The 18,733-nt window shown below is 34.3% G+C and overlaps 2 protein-coding genes across 2 annotated transcripts; one reads left to right on the top strand and one right to left on the bottom strand.

Annotated features, from left to right (window-relative positions):
* Window positions 1–492: 492 nt before the first annotated feature.
* On the bottom strand, window positions 493–11,581 carry LOC113494496 (WD repeat-containing protein 5). Its single transcript, XM_026872870.1, has 8 exons — window positions 11,239–11,581; window positions 11,018–11,114; window positions 9,691–9,836; window positions 5,974–6,118; window positions 3,980–4,082; window positions 3,434–3,665; window positions 2,553–2,752; window positions 493–815 (listed from the first exon to the last, which is right to left on the bottom strand). The coding sequence occupies exons 1-7, from the start codon at window positions 11,365–11,367 to the stop codon at window positions 2,564–2,566; spliced, it is 1,041 nt and encodes a 346-aa protein (XP_026728671.1). The 5' UTR covers window positions 11,368–11,581; the 3' UTR covers window positions 493–815; window positions 2,553–2,563.
* Window positions 11,582–11,835: 254 nt separating this feature from the next.
* Window positions 11,836–16,776, top strand: LOC113494495 (phosphoglycerate kinase). The gene is made up of 10 exons (XM_026872869.1): window positions 11,836–11,994; window positions 12,085–12,288; window positions 12,533–12,759; window positions 13,086–13,203; window positions 13,417–13,555; window positions 13,841–13,975; window positions 14,442–14,563; window positions 14,753–14,853; window positions 15,545–15,643; window positions 16,501–16,776. Exons 1-10 carry the CDS (start codon window positions 11,933–11,935, stop codon window positions 16,539–16,541), a joined length of 1,248 nt encoding a protein of 415 aa, XP_026728670.1. The 5' UTR covers window positions 11,836–11,932; the 3' UTR covers window positions 16,542–16,776.
* Window positions 16,777–18,733: the final 1,957 nt, after the last annotated feature.

The raw sequence follows: 18,733 nt of genomic DNA, 5'->3' as shown, positions 1-18,733 counted from the left end.
ACTACTTCATATAGGTATTCCTTTTTGCCCTCATCAATTGTATTATGTATACCACAGACCATCAATCCATGATTGTCTTTTAATATCCCTAAGGCTGTTTGACCTAATTCTTTTGCACCCACTAATAGCGTCTTTGCTCAAGCCTTATTAACTTTATTCCCACGATACAAGATCTAACAAGTTATTGGAAAATAGAGAATGCATTTATTTACTACATCACTATGAATAACAAACAATGGTGCTTTATTGAGCACTATTGCAACATTTCCAGATCATGTTCATAAGTTCCCTTATCAGTATTGCAACCTCTTTAGTGGGAAAATAATACACTTGAAAGGTAGGATCGGTAAATCAAACCATGTTAAGTTTCAATTTACATGTAAAACAGTATGATATATTTCATCTTAGCATTATAAAACGTTTTTAATTTCTTACTGTTAATACAGAAGTAAAATAGCTCTATAAATATAAAGGGGTCAATAAAACAATACATACCAACTACTGAATCTTTAATTATTCCAACAAGTACTCTTAAGCGATAATTTTAAATCAATCTTAACTAATACATAATCGCTAACTCGAATCTTTCTCATTTGTATGTCAGATACAAAAATATTTATATCATATTCTCATCAGAAGAACCATTCATACTGTGTGATACACTAAACTTATTGAAATAAAACAACGCACTCATAATTTCAGCGTCCATCGTCCAGATACTCGACTAGTATCATTAATATTAAATGTATTCACAAGCCAGTGGCGACGGCATTCAATATGAAGCCACGGAGTACAGATCACTGTCTGGTTGGAGTCTGCAAGAGAACATTTGACTTATTAAGAACAACTATGGAGCATTTGAAAAGAATCAGTATTATCTAAACGTGCTGAAAACAGCGGGTTCAAATAATAGAAAGGGCGTATGACTAACTTCATGTAAATGAATATGGTCCTTTAACAGTAAGATTTTGTACAAATACAGATTAATCGTTACTAGATTAATAGATATTTCCGTCAATTAATGGAACCCATTTTCATTTCTCTTCCATTTATATCAAACAGACAAAACTTTCGGTAAAACTTACACCCAATAAATCATTTCATTTTTCTAAAATAAATGAACAAACACCAGTTTTCCCAAAAGCGGGCTCATTCTACAAAATACTTGTACACCCATATTTCATTTGTCCGTTATTATAAAGCCGGATTTACAGAAAGGGTAACATTTGTTAATAAATAAATCTTTGTCCATTTGATTGACTTATTTATACTTTATATCCAATTTATCAATGAAGAAATATGGGTGTACAATAAACACACTACTAGCTGATATACAATTTGCCTGACAAAAGGCAATATGTAATAATTTATTAGAAAACACACGTTACTTATCAAGATACAGTGCAATAAATTTGTGGATTGCTCAACAATGTAAACACGCTATGTCAGCATAATTTAATCTAATTTGATAAAAGTTTTGAAGACAGTCAACAGAATTTTTAATGAACAACAATGCAAGTACAGAGACAGAAAGTTAAAATCACAGTCAAATATCGGCCGTGGGACTAGGCACTAAAAATTTAGCCACTCCTTAAAGTGGAGTAGGATCAGTCCTTAATTTTTGCACTATTTGTTTTTGGCATTGCATAATATAATATTGGACATCTCTGCATTTCATCATTCAATAATCAACGTTTTTCTAAATGCAATACGAAATATAAAACACTATTTTATAGCTAAATTGATCGACCGGAAGACGTCTCAGCATTTACAGGAACATTTCCAGGGGACTTGGTGACCATAACTCACTTAGCAACAAAGTTAATCTTACCTATCTCGGTTTCTAAACAAATAATGCTAGCGTCTGATATCTCTACAATTTTATAACACTATGTTACAGATGTAAATAATTATTGCTGTGACAGATTTCACAACCTATGTTTTGATATACTATGAAATCTTAACGCGTCTTATTTTTAAATCACACACCATTCTTTAATATCTGCAGGCTATTAACTCAAATTATACAAAACACACAAAAACCATCTTATATAGAGCACAAAGTAAATGTAACGTTTTAGACGAGAAAAATTATATGACGTTTTGACTACGAAATCTGTAGTTGTAAGCATAAGACACATCTCATTCAGAGTCAGGCGATTATACATAACCTCAATCACAGGCACAGTCAACCACCAATCTATTCTTAGTTGTAGAAAAAGAACATGACTTAATTTACTCAAGGCGTTTACTTCTGTTGTTTCCGAACAAAAGTAGCCAGAACGATACACGTAACGAGACTTTTGTATTCTCGCATTATCAAACAGTTGAAGGATTGCGATCGCGACTTAAGTTTGAGTCCGAAACAAATTTGGCGTCACGCCTCGTCAGCCAATTGTTTACGTATAAAATTCATATGAATTTCATTTATTTGTGAGAAAGACACTAAACAAGTGACTTTACGATAATAGCAGCTTGAGATAGATCGGAGGTTAATTGCACCTATAAATGAATTATATAAATAAACTTAGCATTCAACCAAAACTACTCACAAAGCCTAATTTTAAGTGTCACTCTTCCAAAGCTTAATAGTCTTGTCGTTTTCGAGCGCCGCAGACGCTATGATGTTCTCGGTGGGGTGGCATGCGGTACACAGGACGGTATCCGTGTGACCAGATAGCCGCTGCACGATCTCTTTCGATTGCAGATTCCATATGTAGACCAGGTTGTCTTCAGAGCCTGACACTATCCACTGTAACAAAAAGAGTTGGTCAATATTGAGTAATGGTGCTGTCAGTTTTGTAAATGAGTCGAGGGGGGCGGAATCAAATCAAAGAAATAGCAAATGTAACATGGTCAACAATGGTCTGTGTCGTAGATAAAGCTTTTGATTACAACTAATATTACCTCCCTGAGTGTAATTCCAAATTTTTATTTTTAGTACAAAAGATTTCCCTACGTTACGTGCTGTACGTTTCGCGTGATAAAAATAAACATTATGTATTTATGAACTTATATATATCGGTATATTCCATACGTAAAAGCGCTACCGGCACGATAAAAACCGAATTCAACGATTTATTTTTTATTTTGGTCATCTATGTAAGTTTAGCATTTTGGCTTGGCAATCAACGTGTAACAAATTTTAAAGAAACACTATGAATGCATATTTCAACAATGAACAACTCATTCGTTGGTTCTCATGCAGAATAATACTAATCTTGTATGAAAAAAACAGTCTTCTCTATTACCAAAACCGATATAAAAAGCAAGAGTAAACAATAATAAGTACAAATAAATTCAAGTTAGCAAGTACTTCGTACTACTACGTCAACTTGATATAAAAATCAAATAATATCATTTTCACTAGCAGATTCTCTTTATAAGCACATTACTTGCAATTTCGACACGTCAACTTCTACTTTGAACTCACCTTTCCACCAGTGACACTGAAGTTGGCGAAGATACAGTATTTCTCGTTGTTGTGTCCAGTATACGTTTTGAGGCACTTGCCCCGGCTGTAGTCCCACAGTTTGAGTGTGTTGTCCAAAGTCGCAGCCAAGATATACTTGCCGTTCGGTGAGAACTTCACGAAGGATACTGGAGGATTGTCATCATCTATGAGGGTTTTTAGACATTGACCTGATGCTGTGTCCCAAATTCGACTAAAAAAAAGAAATTGTTATTAGTTTTTAATCTTGAGCTGAATCGTGTAACTCGGCTGACTGTGATATAGCTTAAAGAAAGGCCAAACTAAAGTTCCGCATACAAGTATAGATTACTCATGTAGTAGTTAGTTTTGCTGTTCGAGTAATGCTTGCTTAACTGAAGCCTAACTATTAAGGACATTCTAGGCATAGCTCACTTTTACATTACTTTTCTGTCTATTGCAATCAAATCCCGTGTACAACAGAAGCACGTAGTATTTATAACTGTGCTTACCATCCTGAAGTTGTTTAGTATGAAATTAATGACTTACCATAATCCGTCATAACTGGATGATACAATAAGGCTGCCATCTCTGTTAAAGTGTACCGCTGAAACTGGATCTGAGTGTGCCGGTAGTGTCTTTAAACATTTGCCTATGGACAACAATAAATATTCATTTTAATGAATGCTGAAATATACAATGCTGTGGAGGAAACATTTTTGGTCAAAAATGTTGATACCGAGGCGAATAAACTTTATTGTTTTTACGCAACATGCCATCAATATTATTTTTGGTATATTTACCTAAATGACAAAATAAATCCGGAAATACTGTAATAACGTAACGATTTTGTTTACTGATGACTTTTACCTACGCGTGATACCGCTATCGAAATATAATCTACAGAATGATGACGAATGATGCGTAATGAACGTCAACTGAATCGTCATCGTAATCTATGCGTTTATAAATTACCGCAGTCAGCTGCGTAGTAACGAAATTTGTGATACATTTAATTGTAACAATGTGGAGATGTGTGCTTTCACAAAAAATATTGATTGAATAAATACCGTTTAAGACTAAAAGCATCAAGCATATGATAGAAACTTTATGTTTAAATTATTAGTATTACCTTGCCATTTGATATTAAGTTAAATGGTTAAAATACAGCAATGCGGAAACCGCAGTGACCTCAAATTAATAACATGTTTCTAACATATAATTATCAATAATTATAGTTACTATGAACATGTTGTCGGAAGTCACGATGTGAAAGGTGAAATGTTTTCACACTGTTGTGTTAATAGGGATAGCGAGCTCTTTGACAAATATACGAACTTTCAAGATGGATACATGAAGCATCTCTAATACAGATACTGGAGAAAAGAATATACACTACATGTTCAAATTAATAGTAGCTAAGAGATTGCATATAATACTTGTTTTTTTTACATATTCTGTAGATACAATCTAAACAGATTTTAATCGAATAAAAAATCTTAAAATAAGAAATAGTCCCATAATTGTGGAATAAAATCACCGAGACAATATGATGTAAATACCGTCCTAGAAGCCAATGGCCGCCGCGAACGTGCAAGCGCAATAAAGATGCTATTGCGCATTGGCATGTAAAATTGTGCAGGGTTAATGTAGCATCGCTAATCCTATCGTAAACATTGTGCAACAGTTTTTTTTTGTAATTATTACTTTACGAAAATTCATTGTCTAAATTAGTTTTAAGTAACGAAATTAGAATTAATGACGTTTTCACGGAGAGCAGAAAAAAATAGTCACAAAGAAATATACAAAAACACGATTAAAGAGATACAGTCGAAATTTTACGACGGTTATTTGTGAAGTTGTGTAAATTTCTTGATTGTTCGACATAAAGGTACAGGTACTTGTAACTAATACTATAAGGGGATTATTCCATAACTGCAGGTACAAAACAAAGTAAAAAAAATATTATTTGATATTTTCCACCATAATTTAATTTGCTCGTAACTGTACTTGCGTTCGTAAAATGTAATACTTTCTAATTATTTTTAAACTTCAGTGTAAAACTGGCATCGGGATTTAACGAGCTAACTAAAATAAAATTCTACATTATGAGTTTGAGCGTTATTCTAATTGTATATTGTTATGTACTTTTTATGTTACTCGTATACAAAGTAGGAATTTAAAGCGTGATATGATGAAAATAACGGACAAATTGTGACGTTAACCCTATGACCGACACTGCACATGACCATACATGAACATGTGCAGTGGACGAGAACGCTCGTTATACCGTTAGCGCCGTCCACTAACCATTGTATAATATGAAAAAAATGTGCCATTATTACTGTAATTAAAAAGCATATTTATTAAGGTGACTGGAGGGCCGAGTATTGCGGCGTAACCTCAGGAAAGCCTATGCAAAAGATGTGATAGGTTTTGTTGATTGATTAAAGGTGACCTAATAATGAGTCGCCGGCGAAATATGACAGAGTTTACTTATATGTATTGAATACTGTTATACTTAATAATAACTTTTTGCTTACCTGTTCTTACGTCCCATATCCGTACACTCTCGTCAAAACTGCCCGATACGATAAGATTGCTTTGTGGGTTAAAGTTACAGCAGAATACATAGTTGCTATGCCCTTTTAGTGTCTTCAAACATTTGCCGGAGCTCAGTTCCCAAACCTGTAACGTAAAAATAGATCATTAAAATGTGTGGGTGGCTATTTGGGTAGCTACAGAATGCTTTCAGCTTTTAGGTCGGTCGTACTCTAATGAGGCGAAAATTGAAAACCGTTACACAATAGCGAGTGACCTGCACTGACCGCGTAAGTCTGAATACGTAAGTGGTTTAAGTGGTACAGAGGTTTGTAGTTTTCCATGGCATACATAATAGTTCGAGCAACATTTGGCGTTATCTGCTAATATCAATAAACTTTTTGTGAATAGAATAGTTGCAATTCTACTTGGTAAATTAAGTTTCAATGTATTTTGTCTTCTATAATGAATATACGCACAACCAAAGTTTCGTCACAATTTCATAAGGAAATAAATTGAACGAATGTGGAAAAATAATCATAATTTGGCACATTAATCGACTGAAACTTATTGTGTATAATATCGTAAAGCTTTTACGATAACCTTTGACTCCCTGCAACACATTTTAAGTAGACTAGGGAATTGTTAGCATAAATAAATTGAATCATTATTGCTAATGCATTACCAGATATTGAGGTCAAACGATACTGAGTTGTATAAATAACAAATGCAATGTATTAAATATTATTCCGTTATAGATCTTAAGACAAATATAAAACGGGCCATTATTACAAGTTAATTTCTTGTCGTATATCCTACTAATATTATAAATGCGAAAGTTTTTATGTACTTTTTATACCTATGTTCCTCTTTCACGAAAATTGGTATTCAGATAGTTTATAACCAAGAATAGCACAGGATATTTTTATCCCGATTTTACGTTCATATTCGAATTATAGCAGTATATAAATATTATAAAAAATATTTCCACTCGAAAACACTATTACTATCGGTTTTCTTATTGACTTTGGTTAAACTATATTCCATAGATAAAAATAATGCATGAATGAATAAAAAACGTTCAACCGTCTATTCTACCTTTGCTAGTCTCGTTAAATAGTATTTATTTATTATTAAAAAGATGTTTTACTGTAGCCAAGGTTACGCCATCAATACGGAACTTAATTTATTGTTATTATTACGAAACAGCTTGACAACAAATCTATAAATAACTTTATATCTCAGCAATAATACCATGACATTTGCTCTTGTGCAACATGTGTTGAATAATACGATTGATAATAATATCGATGTCGTAGATAATTGTAAGGTCTATGAACTTATAAATTATTGCACTAGAAGACTTTATAAATAGATTGTTTTCGATTCACGTAACCCTGGTCAGTCGTACTTTTTAAAGATATATGTTGTGTGTCAGAACATAATAAAAATGGTTTTAGATTTTTCTATTTCTTTTTCTTTTTCTATTGAGACAAAGTAGTGATAAAAACGGATAAATTAACCCTCGGAATTACCGATACATAGGGCATTAACTTTCGCTATGCCGTTAGCAGTATTAGCTGTGCAACCTTTGTACTTTATTCTTTTTTTATTATACGCACATAATAATTGGGCTTACGACATTATTTATGGCTTTCATAAATAAGTAAAAGGGTACTTGCGTTTATATAAAACTCCATCCCAATTTCTTACTAAAGTTGCTATTGCATTTGCCAAAGTTTCTTATACGCCCTTTCATATTTTCTAATTTTATAAGTGAGCTACGACATTATCTAGTGTCAATTGTAATTTATCGTGACACGACAAAGCGAATTTACTGAGCAAATTATTGCTCTATTTTTATTGGAAAAGTTTATGAATTCTGTAATCAGATTTCGTTAATATCATCAATGGAAAAATATTCATTTTCACCCGGGTCTTTGTTCGTTACACGTGTTAACATCATACATATCAGGTAACTGCTTATTAATCCTACAGCGTACACAACTATAACATCTCCAAGGCTAGTTTTTTAATGTAACTTGGTTACACAGAATTCATCCTGAGGGGTTCAGCCTCTTAAAAAGCGCTGAATCTTATCGTAACATTTTGTCAGCCTATACACACATTGTTATCTGCGATATCGACTAGTTCACTAACCTGAGAAATATGTTATCTGCATTTCTCAGACGTACACGCATTTTGACAAAGAAAATTTCGTGTGAAGAGCTGAGATTTAGTGATAATTAATTGGGTCATGTGCCAATTTTAGGGCATTTTGAGCACGCTGCGTCATTTTTATTTATCATATTTTGTACTTTAGGAAATTTTGATAGTGGTACTGAAATAAGTTACAAATAATGGTTTATTTAGCACTTAAAGTACAAGAAAGGTATTTTTTTAGCAGACAAAGAGACTGAGGGATATTGAAAACAGAATGCAGCTAATACAAATTAAGAATTTTAAATATCAATTTATTTAGCACAATTTCAGTACGGAATACTTCCGTGTATGAATGTTAGTTACTCTTTCACGTTCAGTGATGTTCAGCTGAACAGATTTTGAAGAAACTTGGTACACAGATAGTTCAAAACCTAGATTAACACATACGATAGTTTTTGTCCGGATTTGATGTTCCTGTCGGATCATTTTCGATTTGTAGCGGGCGGGACCGCGGACAACAGCGTGTTTCTTACCGATGATTGAATATTCGTGTTATTAATGTTAAACACACTGATAATATGACGAATAACTTCATTAAAAAAGCTTTGAACATACTAGTACTACTACAGTACTTTTAATTCAGTGGACTTCATTAAACATTGCATTAACAGCGAACTAATTAACAAGCTCATATTACCTAGTGATAACAGATTCTAATAAGTAATAATAGAAAACGGATTGAGCTAGAAGATCGAATTATAACTATAACACAGATTTAAATCCAAGATTACGAATAGCCTTCAATACAGTGTATTGAATCTAATTGAATATACATATAAACGTTTTTTTTTCATATGCATGACCTTTAATAACCGTTTTAATACAAACGGTTGCCGTAAGTACGGCGATAAATAACAAGGAAATCGCGTGTATGGAAAGGGCCTCACGCTATTCAAAAAGCCAACTCCCCCATCGTTCGTGTAACCCACCCTCCCCCGCAAAGAGCATTCACCGCGCGCCGGTGCCATCCCTAACGTACGAAATACGAATTTCGCGCGCTTTTGATGTACCTGGTTATAAATACTTTGAATAAGGAAGTGACCTTTAGTTTAAATGTGTACGGCCGACATGTCATTGTAAAAGTAGTTGCTATACAGCTGATAAAATAGAAATGAAACGTTTTATGGTTTGGTATTAATGAGTCATATTACTAACGTTTTTAGTTTCGTTTAGGATTTTTATTTCTTGTCCACAGCCTAATACAAAATTGGTATTGAAAGAGATGGTTAGGAATACTTGTAATGTATTTTTAAGGATAGTTTTTTAGTAACACATTGCAAATAGATTGATCAATGTGGTGCAATTTCTTAACTCATAACTCAATAAAGGTATGACTGGCCAATGATTTGCAACAACACCAATAAGGCAAAGAGAGGACTATTTTTTTACTCATTTTGGACCTACAAAACCTTTGGAATGGTTTAAAATTTCAAGTTTATTATATAAATATTATATGTACTGTATGTACCTCAAATAAAATATAAGTATTGTATTACCTTTAGAGTTTTGTCGTCGCTAGCACTGACTATCAGCCTGCTATCTGAGGACCAAGCCACATCACTGATTCCCATCTTGTGTCCGGATATTGTCTTCTCAAACTTGCCATCATAAGCACCCCACACTTTAATAAGTTTATCAGCAGCTGAAAACATAAAATACACAATGATAACATTTTTCAAAGCATAAAATCAAGAAAAAAATACTGGTTGTAAAAGTGAAATCAAGCTAGCATAGCAACAGATCATTAAGCAAATAAAATGAATTTATATGCATAATAAACAACGCTCTTATGAATGTGTAACCATCACCTGATAGTTTTTTGTTCAATTCTTTCTACAAAAAGCATTCTTAATAAAACCTCATTTGCATGTAATTTACAAGGGAATTTGAGCAATGACTGGTGGTTACACATCCTGTCATTAACCTTACAGGTGTTTGTGTTTAATATAACTACATCTTTAATACATTTTATTTTATACAAGCATAGATACATAAGAAATTGGTTGAGTAGGTCAAGTGACCTTGTTAAAAGTGTTAAGCTCATTGATGATTAGCATTGTGACACTTATTTGTATTAAATGAATTTGACTAATGGCTTAATGAGACTCAAAGACATTACATCACTTTAAAGGAAACAAAAAACGATGATGTAAACTAGGTATTATTTAATTTTACTTCAACTAATATTCAAGGTCAACTTTTGTTGCTACCTCAATTTTGCTGACTGTTCATTGTGAAACTTTGAATAAAGAAGTTCCTGCTGGGTGTATATTATTAGTACTGGAATTAGGTCATATTCAGTTAGGTTGGTAGTGTCATGTAGTTTGTAAAAAAAGTTTCTAATAGGAAGAACTTCACACAAACTTTTGCCAAGATATTTTTAATCTGTGAAAATAATTCATACTACAGATTTAGTACAAAGAAATATTACTGCCCAAGCTTTAGTTACACCTCAGTCCTTTAGAACACAATATTACATAGTAGGTACTTTGTTTATGTTACTCAATATGCAGTAATGAAATTGCAATAAAACATAATATACATACAATAATCTTTAAAGAATTTGGGAAACACTACATGGTTCATGCTTATCAAAATGGTCACTATGCAAATAACATAAGGTAACTAACTCAAATGGTCAATTAAAAAATAAAGCTGATTAGGAAATTGATATTCTTTATCATTTTAACTGATAAACATTTAACAACAATAGAGACCTCATTTAGACAATAAAAAATAAACACTTTAAACATATGGGCTCATCAAATGTAAATAAATAACTGAGACAAGCTAATAATTTATGCAATTAACTGCTATACTCACAGGAGCTTGCCAGCCATTCTCCATTTGGACTGAATTTAACAGAAGACACGGCTTTCGTATGCCCCGCAAGTGTGAATTTGAGCGTGTAATTCGGCTTCTGGAAACCGACATCAAAATTAGCGCCAAATCGCACGTGCTCATACAAGTTGAAGTTACATAAACATGTGCCGCCCGCCAGACTGACGCAAACCAATGAAATGCAAAGATAGACCGCTACTTACCGCCACTGAAGACTTGTTCGATTGTGGAGCGGATTGTGATAGCGAATTTGGGCCGGAAAGGTTGGCAGAGGGCCCACCGTGTGTTTGGTGTGCAGCAGGATGGCCTGGCCCGGGACCTAGCGGCACCATGTTTCAACTTTCGACGCACTACGCTTTACTTTGTTCGTCACCCAACACAGTCACTATTACACAATGAACAACAATTTGAATTAAACTTCAGAACAGGTAACACACGAAACTTATCACTCACTGCAGTTTTTACATTTATTTCAACGTAGATTTTCAAAGAACATTCTAAATCCGGGCGTCCCAATGCGTGCATATTTCGCGAAGAGCAATCAGTGGTGCCAACATAGTTTAAAAATTATTACCTCCCGCAGAACTCTAGCTGGCCAGCCTATTGTCTTTGGCAAAAACTGATGGCTATTTCTTAAATTTTGTCCGTATTTATCAATTTCATATGCTTTTTTCTGTGTTTATTAATATTTTAATTTATTTAAAAAAATAATATTTTAAAGCTTTTTTGCGAGTATTGCTAAAAAATAAAATAATCATTGTAAGTTATTAACGTTGGCAAGAAAGAATGACCTCTTTGACATACCCAAGGTTATATTTGACATTTTGGAATTCGCTTGCCGAGTTCTTGCAGATTTGGCTGTGAAAATATAAGAAAGTCCATAAAACTTCTATCAAAATGGCTTTAAACAAACTAAGTATTGATGCCCTTAACCTAGCCGGCAAGCGTGTGCTTATGAGGTTAGTAATAGTAACTTAAAATCCACTTAAAGTCAAAGTTTGCGCTAAATCTACTAATTACTTAATTAAAAATAAATTGTATGATTTTAGGGTAGACTTCAACGTTCCATTGAAAGAAGGAGTCATCACCAACAACCAGCGCATCGTAGCTGCATTGGATTCTGTAAAATATGCATTGGAAAAGGGTGCCAAGTCTGTCGTTCTTATGTCACATCTCGGCAGGCCGGATGGTCAAGCGAATCTTAAATATACGTTGAAGCCGGTCGCCGAAGAGCTCAAGAAGCTCCTAAACAAGTAAGTACTATATTGCTTGAAAAATGGCTTTCAATGTCCTTAACAATATTTAATGAGTTTCTGATCAGACTGATAAGTCATGTTTATAAAACATTCTGATAATTAAACTATATAAAGTTCAACATGATAGTCCACTACGCACTTTATAATAAATAATTATAATAAAAGCATTGACAAATTACTAATTCTTATTTAAGTAATAATAATAACAATCTTTTTAACTTTAAAACATATTATGTTTCAGGGATGTAACATTCCTCGCAGATTGTGTTGGTCCTGAGGTGGAAGCTGCCTGTGCGGACCCTGCCCCAGGATCTATCATCCTGTTGGAAAACCTGCGGTTCCACATTGAGGAGGAAGGCAAGGGTATTGATGCCTCCGGTGCTAAGGCCAAGGCTGACCCTGAGAAGGTCAAGGCATTCAGGACCAGTCTGAGGAAACTTGGTGATGTCTATATCAATGATGCATTTGGTAAGTTGGCTTGTTTAATAGTAGGTATTGTATATTTGAAGGCCTCGTAATAAAATTTCAGATAAGATTTTGGTATTCTATAAATACATATTCAACTTAACTACAATTATTAAATATATTTTCATCAGGACAAAATTCATTGTATCAACAGAAAAAACAGAGAACACTTTAGAATATAAGATTGTCAGAAATGCTCTAGTAGTAGATCTCCAATTGCTTGCAAAAATTAAATTCCTTAGTGTGGGAGTCATAAAATAATAAATAATAATAATAGAGATGTGGATGAAATAGAGTAAACTCTAATTTACTTGTTTTATTGGTAACAGGTACAGCCCACAGGGCCCACAGCTCCATGATGGGTGAGGGCTTTGAGCAGAGGGCCAGTGGCTTCTTACTCAAGAAGGAACTGCAGTACTTCGCTAAGGCATTACATGAGCCTGAAAGGTAAATTATTACTTTTTATACAGCATGTCTTAAAATCGTTGATAATTGATTTCTAAATTAATTTTTTGTTAATTTTAAACCTTGATTAGTTAATGAAAATTATGTTAACAAAAGCAAAGCAATATCCCCGTTTCACATAATTTATTGGTCTCATTCAATACTCAATTGTTCTTAGTTAAGTGAAAGAATCTTCATTTATTATGTGTATTCCAGACCATTCCTTGCCATCCTGGGTGGTGCTAAAGTAGCGGACAAAATTCAGCTCATTGAGAACTTGCTTGACAAAGTTAATGAGATGATCATTGGAGGTGGTATGGCATACACCTTCCTCAAGGAAACTAAGGGGATGGCTGTAAGTATACAAATAAAATATTTTTCGTGTAGTTATTATCCTACTATGACATTCATGAGGGGGATTTTAATTATTATGTGACCTCACTGCTGTGTCTCTTACTCTACACTCTGTCTGATTACTCTACATCTGCCTCCTAATCTGATAACAAATCTAGAAAGGAAAAAAGAAGGGCCCTTCTGACCTTGGAGGCTCCTTGTTTATATCTTTTAATCAATCTTACATAATGAATATTCATTTTCTTTAATTTCACAGTTATATTATTAATAAAGTGATACATTTCAGATTGGAAACTCCTTGTATGACGCTGAGGGCGCTAAAATCGTTGCTAAGCTTTTGGAGAAAGCTGCCAAAAACAATGTCAAAGTTCACCTCCCAGTAGACTTTATCACTGCTGACAAGTTTGATGAGAACGCACAGGTGAGTCTTTACTTATAAAACTTTGACTGTACGCTTGGACGAGTGATTGAGGTAATCACGCCAAACACAAGCATCCACAAATGCTTGTCATGAGCCTGGGTATATTAGTATAGGTATGGGTAGGGGGATTTTTTAAATAAAATATAAGTTTGAAACTCTCAGATATAACATTTTTATTTTTAACTCTTTTTCAAATCTGTGGAAGCAAGTGAACAAATTTGGTAGGAAAGGCTAACTGTCTTTCTACATCAGTTACCTTTATCCAATGGATATAATAAATATCCATTAGAACATTTAATAGACATAACATTCATGATAACATTGATAATGTAATTTACGACCATGAGGCTAATGTCTATGAGAAAACATATAGATTAAAAGCAAATGTCAACTATTCGATGGATGTTGTTTTTATTATTAAGAAAAAAAAACTTATTTTATTTTTATTTTACTTTTAATTTTTTAGGCTGGTACTGCTGACGTTGAAAGCGGTATCCCTGAGGGCTGGATGGGTCTCGACGTTGGACCCAAGTCTAGGGAGCTTTTCGCTGACCCCATCGCCAGAGCTAAGGTCATCGTATGGAACGGGTACGTATATTTTAGAATATAATATTTAAATTTTAAAATTTGTGTACCGTTTCTGTGCTTATATAAAAATAGACCTTATTTTGTATGAATACGGTACCATTTTTGATTAACTCTACAGATACTTTTTATACTACTGTGTGTTGAAATCTAGACCTTATATTCGATCCTGTATTGTGCAATTTTGTTTAGCCCTGCTGGTGTGTTCGAGTTTGAGAAGTTCGCTGGAGGCACCCGCGCTCTTATGGACGGTGTCGTCAAAGCAACCACCAATGGAACCATCACCATCATTGGTATGTACCATAGTTAATTCTCAGAGTAATTAAGGTCACGACTTTAATTCTGAACATAAGTTATGATGGAATGAATATAAATTATGTTCATTTTGAAACAATTAGGTATGTTTACATTATTGGCAGCAATAAAAGCAAAAGAGAGAGGACCTTACACTCCAATGCTTGTCGCTAACCTATAACCGAATAAGTGAAACGATCACAGGTTAAGCTATGCTTGACGCGGTTGGTCCGTAGATGGGTGACCATCTTTGCCATAACGAGTTCCTCCGTGTTTCGGAAGGCACGTTAAATTGTGGGTCCCGGCTGTTATTCCTACCTCTTTGACAGTCGTTACAGGTAGTCAGAAGCTTGAAAAGTCTGACAACCAGTCTAACCAAGGGGTATCGTGTTGCCCAGGTAACTGGGTTGAGGAGGTCAGATAGGCAGTCGCTCGTTGTAAAACACTGGTACTTAGCTGAAACCGGTTAGACTGGTAGCCGACCCCAACATAGTTGGGAAAAGGCTAGGCCAATGAATGACAGCTTCTCCAATGCTAGACGTTCTTCTAAAAGGTTTTTATTCTCAACATTTGACTTGACAAACAAGGGATATACATATTTTGCTCAATCGTTTTCAGCTGCTTTTTATATCATGCTTCCGTCAATAGTTTCACTTCTTAGAATATATTCTATCATATAATTGGCAACAGGTGGAGGTGACACAGCGACCTGCTGCGCCAAGTGGGGCACCGAGGACAAGGTGTCGCACGTGTCCACCGGCGGTGGCGCCTCCCTAGAATTGCTCGAAGGTGAGTTCATAAGGTTTAATATCGCGTACCTAGGGCAAAGTGCACCTTCTCACCGCGATTGTAGTTTAAGAGGACTTATCGCCGTCACTTAAAATAATAACTGATAGAACCTTCTTAACGCGTTTGTGGGTGTATTAAGAGATTAGGGCTTATCTCGAAAATTTAAAATAGCTACTAATGCAATTGTGGAAGCGAGACACCTCATTACTCTCTTCTACAAGTGCATAGAAGGCCCTCGTAGGCCATTTGTAGACCCTGTTTATACCCCATGACGCGTAATGAATGCAAGACATTTAACTGCACAATTTACTTTTATATTTTCTTGAATGAAAGCTTTACTTCGATCAATACATAGCACTTTTCATTGATATTTTGTTTTGTATGTTGAAGACTTTTGTGTTTATTTATCGCACACTATTTATACTCGAAGAAAGAAGGTGAAGATTCCTTGTCATAAGTAACTTTAATTTTCCTTATATTTTTATTTTGTTTGGTAGAATTGTTGTCTTTTTTTTATTGTGTACTGTGTAATGTAGGTCCTATGTCGTCCGGTAGTAATTGAAATTTAGTAAATGTATTGGTAGTATTAATTGATTTTGATTAATTAATAAATCTAATTAAAATTGTAGATTAGGGTTCCAACGTGTATTTTAGAGTATCTCTCGTAGTTTACGTAGTGCTGGGATAACAAAGACTTAAAATCTTTAGTCGTCGTCAATAAGTATTTTGTCTGTCTGTTCAAAATATTCATTAGTCCAGTTGATCAAATCTAGTACCAGTTAATAATATCTAGTTTTAGTTAGAGTTCGTAGTACAAAACTTCAAAATATATATACTAATTTATTTTTATTTTTCAGGTAAAGTACTCCCTGGTGTTGCCGCTTTATCTGACGCATAAATTTTAAGCAAAGATATGATATTCTAAAAATATATATTTGCTTATTAGCGTTGTATACCTGTTGTATATGTAATTGTTCTATTTGGAAATCGAATGAAATCAAGAAATTATGATCTATTTAAGTGATATGTATGTAAATTACATTATAAGTTAAGTTTTAGTCAACAAAAATGTCTCATATGTACGGCATAGTGTAATAAATTATTACCACGAATTAAATGTTAAACAGTTAACATCCTTGTATTTTATTTCCCTAGGATTATGTGTAATTTTTTTTTTGTTAAAGCGGGGGAATCCTCATAGACACCCACTCCCTTGGGGGAGGAAATGGGTAGTGTCAGACTCTTACTGACTAAACCTGAACCGCCGTCATCCGCGTTTTTTTGTCGGTGTATGGCAATGGGTTGCAATCCTTAATACACAGGATTATGTCTACCCTGTTTCAAATTTTGGATTGTTTGTACAAGTTGTATCTCTGCTAGTATTTTATCAGCAAAGGTTGCCAAAAAGAAACTGTTGTCATGAATCGGGTATATGTGTAAGCTAAAGAAATAATAATATTTCAAAGGGACTCGCTCACTCACAAATGCTATGCTCGCACCAACCGTCGATTTAGATTTTCATTATTTGGATGGCGGCAACAAAAATACAGCATCTGTGAATATTTCGAATGTCTGGGAATCGTGGTTCATGAGATTCAGCCTAATGACAGGCAGCGGGGCCTTAGTCACGCGTTCGCTTTTACCCTTTGCGTGCAAACGTGCGACGGATACCATGTGCCTATTATTATAAACTCATTCCTACTTAGTCTAAGATATAGCGGGCACCTCTATACAAACACAAATCAATCTTCATCAAAAATGAGTACTACGCTACGCCCTTATCTAAGGTCGCGTCCTCGTCCTAGCTCACTGTTGCCAGGTAACGTAACGAAGGTCGTTACAGACGTAAGACTTTTCTCTTATTATTAGTTCTTAGTTATTCCGAACGATTAAGGGAAAATATAAAAAATACTCGTAGATTTTCCATTTAGATTGTTGATAGAAGCTATATTGAATAATTGTCCTGTGTTTTTCCAACGACTTAGATTTTGCTTTTTAGCTTTTGCTCACGTTTTTCTTCAAGATATATTTTTAATAAATTCAAAAAGGTGGTTTTGCTCATGGTTATCCAATACCAAAAATGAAGTTTGTAAAGCATGTTTTTTCACCAAAAAACCCTAGAAACAATTTAGGTACATGGCAAAAACAATGTTTGCCGAGTCAGCTAGTATTTGTCTAAAATTCAAAATCTTAAATTATATCTCTATGAGACGCAATTTACTCATCCGTGTCAACGGCACATCATTGTTTCTTTGAGAACTACAAAAATCCTTGAAAGGAAGGGAACAAAACAAAGACGAAACGGAAAACTTTCTAGAAACTTCCAAGCAGGTACGTTAACTTTATTTGTAAGTGAAGCTTCCTAAGTTCTGAGTACATTATTCACGGGGTCTTCTCGCTCACTTACACGATATTACGTCAGCCGGAGTGAATTATTAATGCTTCGTAACTCAATCAAAAACCCATAAGCCGATCTTGTATAAAATATAAATATGCTTGGGACTTGGGTACTAGAAAATGTTCTGCTAAAATGTTAGGTAATTGATTTACCAAGCGGTAATGTACTCGTACGAAATTTCGTTTGATGTTTATGAGAACGTCAGGTAATAAATACATTTTCATAAAATGTCCCACTCGATGTGCCTTTTAAAGACCAAATGGAAATTAAATTCTCTTTTCAATATGATGTGGGTAGTCATGGAATATGTAGGACCTTTACTAGTTTACTAAAAACCCATTTTTTTAAACCAATCCTGATTTAGTGAAATTCTTCAATGTATACCAATTATTTCAGTAATAGTGCAACCACACTGTACTACCACGCAAGGAAAAACAAAGGCTACCCAAACTTCAATCAGACAAACAAAACAAATACACATACACAAACAAATGGTATGGTATGGTAAGTAAATCGAAACCATCCCGCCAGTGGAACACGATTCGGAAATTCCAGAAATTTCTACTTCCCTCGTTAACAATATTTATGGTTACCTAAACAAAACCCCTTCACAAACAGACACAGCAGGAGAGCGCCTAGCAACGGATTTACCTAAAACTCCAAACAATATTTATATAAACCTCATAACGGTA

Source organism: Trichoplusia ni, chromosome 5 (assembly GCF_003590095.1).
Source record: "Trichoplusia ni isolate ovarian cell line Hi5 chromosome 5, tn1, whole genome shotgun sequence".
Lineage (NCBI taxonomy): Eukaryota > Metazoa > Arthropoda > Insecta > Lepidoptera > Noctuidae > Trichoplusia > Trichoplusia ni.
This window is presented reverse-complemented; position numbering and strand designations above follow the sequence as displayed.

Bases quoted from the DNA above. Each gene is read 5' to 3' on its own strand.
- LOC113494496 (XM_026872870.1), bottom strand. From the start codon at position 11,367: ATGGTGCCGCTAGGTCCCGGGCCAGGCCATCCTGCTGCACACCAAACA. The intron at 3,666-3,979 runs GTAAGTCATTAA...TCTTTTTTTTAG, and splicing joins TCCAGTTATGACGGATTATG to TCGAATTTGGGACACAGCAT. The intron at 2,753-3,433 runs GTGAGTTCAAAG...TTTTTGTTACAG, and splicing joins TCAGTGTCACTGGTGGAAAG to TGGATAGTGTCAGGCTCTGA.
- LOC113494495 (XM_026872869.1), top strand. From the start codon at position 11,933: ATGGCTTTAAACAAACTAAGTATTGATGCCCTTAACCTAGCCGGCAAG. The intron at 11,995-12,084 runs GTTAGTAATAGT...GTATGATTTTAG, and splicing joins GGCAAGCGTGTGCTTATGAG to GGTAGACTTCAACGTTCCAT. The intron at 13,556-13,840 runs GTAAGTATACAA...GATACATTTCAG, and splicing joins AGGAAACTAAGGGGATGGCT to ATTGGAAACTCCTTGTATGA.